This window comes from Molossus molossus, unplaced genomic scaffold (genome assembly GCF_014108415.1).
Source record: "Molossus molossus isolate mMolMol1 unplaced genomic scaffold, mMolMol1.p scaffold_m16_p_5, whole genome shotgun sequence".
Classification (NCBI taxonomy): Eukaryota; Metazoa; Chordata; class Mammalia; order Chiroptera; family Molossidae; genus Molossus; species Molossus molossus.
In genome coordinates, this window is record NW_023425388.1 from 46743458 (window position 1) to 46748349 (window position 4892).

At 43.6% G+C, this 4892-nt stretch overlaps 1 protein-coding gene across 1 annotated transcript; it reads left to right on the forward strand.

The window, feature by feature from the left end:
• The first annotated feature begins 3958 nt into the window (after positions 1–3958).
• CYSTM1 (cysteine rich transmembrane module containing 1) lies at positions 3959–4683 on the forward strand. Its single transcript, XM_036242494.1, is given in 3 exon segments — positions 3959–4087; positions 4232–4526; positions 4529–4683. Coding segments are annotated over 3 exon segments (579 nt in total).
• The last annotated feature ends 209 nt before the right edge of the window (positions 4684–4892 follow it).

Below are 4892 nucleotides of genomic sequence, written 5' to 3' on the forward strand. Positions count from 1 at the left end.
AGACAACAATGCTGGGGGGCGGGAGGGTGGAAACGGGAGGAGGATGTCAATGAGGGGAAAAAAGAAACAGCTGTAACAAAAATAAATTAAATAAATGAATAAATAAATAAAAATAAAATCAGTAAAAACATATTTTTTTAAAAGTCTCCCTCCTATTCCTACCCCAATATGCCCCATTACTATTTACTCCTTCAATAAATGTTGAACCATTGGTATTAGTTCACTACTGATGGACAGCTCGTTGTTTCTGAACTTTTGCAAATATAACCAATACCAAAAAAACAACAAAAGACAACTTTGTTTAAATGTCATTTAGCCCAGCTGTTGTGGCTCAGTGGGCTGAGCATTGTCCCATGCACCAAGAGGTCACTGATTCGATTACAGGTCAGGGCACATGTCCGAGGTTCTGGGCTTGACCCCCAGTAGTGGGTGTGCAGGAGGCAGCCAATTGGTGTTTCTATCTCTCTTTCTCCCTCTCCCTTTCTCTCTATCTTGGGGGGGGGGATATCATTATTTAAAAAAAAAAGTCATTTCATATATATGCATATGCAAGTCCATTGACAGGAAAAATTCTCAGAAGTGAAATTGCTTGGGCAAAGAGTAATTTGTAATTTTGATAGATATTTCTAAATTGCCCTCCATAGGGGATATACCAATTTATACTCCCACAATCAGTGTACAAGAATATCCTTTTCTCTATAGTCTTGCCAATATATTGTCAAATTAAGGATTTTGTTAATTTGATAAGTGGAAAATGGTATTTTATTGTATCTACAATTTGTATTTATGAAGAGTAAGGTTGAACATTTTTCATATGTTAAGGAGTCATTTATATTTCCTTTTCTATGAAATATGTGTTTATATGTTTCATCCATTATTCTGTGTATCTAGGAGTTCTTTATTTATATTAAGGAGATTATTCCTTTGTTCAACATAAGTTTCAAATATTTGTCTCTTGACTTGATGGTATGTTTTTTTGTCGTGAAGAAATACTTTATTTTTTTATTGCAATTTTTAAATACAATTTCTGAAATTATTATTAAGAATACTTTCCCAACTCAAACACTCAAAGGTTAAAAATAAGTTCCGACATAGAGATTTTTAAAACACAGTCAACGGTGGCATAGGTAAATGAGGTATAGCCTCCTCCCACAACCAAATCAAAATTACAACTAAACAACAGAACAAACATCCTTCAGAACCATCTGACATCGAGCTGAATGAAAGTCCTACAACTACAAAGTTAAAGAAGCAACCACATCAAGACTGGTAGGAGGGGCGGAGGCAGATGGGCTGGTCCCACACCCATGTGTGGCAGATAAAAATCAGCAGGGACACCTCAGCTGGGAAGGTCTTCCCTGAGGAGTGAGGGGTCCCCATCCCACACCAGGGCCCCAGCTCAGGGTTCCAGGGCCAGGAAGAGAATCCCCATAACTTCTGGCTGGAAAAACCAGTGGGAACATAGGTTGAGGGAGGCTGAGGCTGCTGGAGCCCCAGGCAGCTCCTCTTAATGGGCCCGCACATGGACTTACTTGGACCTGCTCCCTCTAAGCTTCAGCACTGGGGAGGCAGCTTGAAAGGCACCAGAGACATTTGGGGGAGAACTAAGTTGTTTGGCATTAGGGCGAGGACTGAAGAGGCAACATTCTCCTGGACAGACGTGCTGGTGGAGGACATTGTTCCTTTGGTGACCCCTTCCCCCACAGGGCCGGTAGACAGCTGTCATATCTGGGACTCCAGCAATCTGGCTCACACTGGTTGCCCTGCCCTGGTGATTCCCTGAGGCCCCGCCCCACCCAACTTTCTGGCCCACCCAACCTGTTGCCAGTGACTTTACCATAGGATTGGCCTGTTTTGGCTCTTGCTTCACATGTTCCTAAATTCTCTCAAACAAGCAGTATCTAGCCACAGCGAGCCCCATACCTCTCACTAAGTGGTCCCAGGCCCGGCACTAGGAGCAGCCCGCCTTGGTTCACAACTTGGCTTTGCCTGGGCACCTAGAAGGCCAGCACAAAAAGCAGCCATCTGCAGATCACTTTGTAGCTTATGCCTGGTGGCCCTGGGTAGAACACAGGCAGTGGCTGACATTGCCCCAGAGCCAGCACACCCAGTGGACAGCTTCAGACCACATCAAACCACCACCACCCAACCACCTCCACAGTGACACACTCAATGAGTGGACTCAGTGGGTACCAGAGCCCTACTGAAGTAAGTCTTGCTCGGTGTGGTGGGCCCCTGCACAGCTGATCCTCCAAGGTAGTCAGAGGTTGGTTGTTAGTGGGCACAGCTGTCCTTGCAGCTGACCCTCCCACTGACGTGCCAACAGCAATCAAGACTCAATTACAACAGAAGGGTGTAAAGTCCACACGAGGGGTGCACCTCGAGGGCCCAGCTGGGTGACTAGGGAGGTTGTGCTACTGGACCCTACAGGACACCTACTACAACAGGCCACCATAGGAAGCCTAGGAGACATAGCAACTCTGCCTAATTTATAGAAACAAACACTGGGAGGCAGCCAAAATGAGGAGACAGAGGAACATGTCCCAAGTGAAAGAACAGAACAGAACTCCAGGAAAAGAACTAAATGAAATAGAGATAAACAATCTAACAGATGCAGAGTTCAAAACACTGCTTATAAAAACACTCAATGAACTTCGTGAGGGCCTAAAGAGCATAAAAAAGAACCAGTCAAAAATGAAGGATGCACGAACTGAAATAAAGAATAATTTACAGGGAACCAGTAGTAGACTAGGTAAAGCCAAGAAGCAAATCATTCATTTGGAATATAAGGAAGCAAATAACACCCAATCAAAACAGCAAAAAGAAAAAAGAATCCAAAAAAATGAGAATAGTAAAAGGAGCCTGTGGGACAACTTCAAGTGTACCAACATTTGCATCATGGGAGTGCCAGAAGGAGAAGAGAGAGCGCAAGAAATTGAAGACTTATTTGAAAAAAATAATGACAGAAAACTTCCCTAACTTGGTAAAGGAAACAGACATACAAGTCCAGGTAGCACAGAGAGCCTTAAACAAGATGAACCCAAAGAGGACCACACCAAGATGCATCACATCAAAAATGCAAAAAGTTAAAGTCAAAGAGAGAATCTTAAAAGCAGCAAGAGAAAAGCACTTTGTTACCTACAATGGAGCTCCCATAAGGCTGTCAGCCAATTTCTCAAAAGGGACTTTTCAGGCCAGGAGGGAGCGGCAAGAAATATTTAGTGATGAAAAGCGAGGACCTACAACCAAAATTACTCTATCCTGCAAAGCTATCATTTAGAATCGATGGCTATATAGTTTCCCATATAAGAAAAAGTTAAAGGAGTTTATCACCACCAAACCAGTATTATATGAAATGCTAACAGGTCTTCTTGGAAAAAAAAGATTAAAAAATATGAACAATAAAATGGCAATAAAATATATCTATCAGCAATTGAATCTACAAACAAAATGAGCAAGCAAAACAGAAACAGACTCATAGATACAGAGAACTTTTTGTTGGTTGCCAGGTGGGAGGGAAGTTCGGTGAAAAAGATGAAGGGACTAGGAAATACAAATTGGTTGTTAGAATGTTGAACCTCAAAGGAAAGAGGGGAGGTGGGGCAGAAAGAGAGAAATCAAAGAACTTATATGCATATATGCATAACCAATAGACACAGACAATAGTGTAGGGAAAGCAGGAGGGGGGCGGAATTGGAGAGGAGGGGGGTCAAAGGGGGGAAAAAAGGGACATCTATAATACATTCAACAATTAAGATAAGTTAAAACACACACAGTCAGACTAGAGAATATAAGCCAGATCTCTCTCTTTCTCTGCACCTCCCACTCCCACATACTTTTTCTTTCCTATTACTCCTTCTTCTCGTCTACTTCTTGGCTCTCTTCCTAATTTTTGTTTTGAGTCCCTGGGAAGAGAAGCTGAGCTCTTCTAATTCATGAATTTAGGAAATGGGAAGGCATGGAGGCTGAGGAAGGGTGTATGAAATCAAATGAAAGTTCTCAAAACAACTGCCACCCTAGCACCTATCAAGACTGTGGCATCAGCTGCTGTCATTCACCACTGTGCAGGGAGGAAAACCAGTTTCATGTAAGACTGTCCTCAATGAATCAGTAGAAATGATTAATTTTATTACATCTCAACCCTTGAATACAAGTCTTTCTAATATTCTGTTACAAAATGGGAGCGTGGACTCTCAGCCTGGTGCGACGCTATTTGTGAGGTCTCGCCTAGTCCCGTCCGCTCCGGACCCTATCAGTGCCCAGCTCATTGGTGAAGAGGTACATTTTGAGGTCCCTAATTAACCAAGGGAACCCTCCACCATATTCGAGCACCGGTCCAATGGCCCCATACCCACCTTATCCACAGTCACCAATGGGACCTGAGGTCTATCCCCCAGGACCTATGGGAGGACCTTACCCACCTTCTCAAGGGTACTCCTACCAAGGATGCCCACAGTATGGCTGGCAAGGTGGACCTCAGGAGCCTCCTAAAACCACAGTGTATGTGGTAGAAGACCAAAGAAGAGATGACTGGGCCCATCTACCTGCCTCACAGCCTGCTGGACTGCTCTCTGTTGTTGCTGTCTCTGGGACATGCTCCCCTCACCTGCCTGGCCCTGCTGTCCTCCAGCTCTTCTGCCACCTCCGCCAGGTGTGACCGCCCCCATCTCTTCTGATCGCTGAAAGACATGACTAGCTCTGCGCAGACACTTCTACCTTCAACACAACGGGATTCTAGATTAGCAGGGGTTACTGCTGTTTAAGTCAATGACTTGATCTTTCTAATGTTCAAACTCCATTTCCTATTGGCCTTTCACAAATGTGCTAAATGACTTTCCTTTTATTTTTTTGGCCAAAGGCTTAGTTATGAAATATGTATTTATAATTTTTAA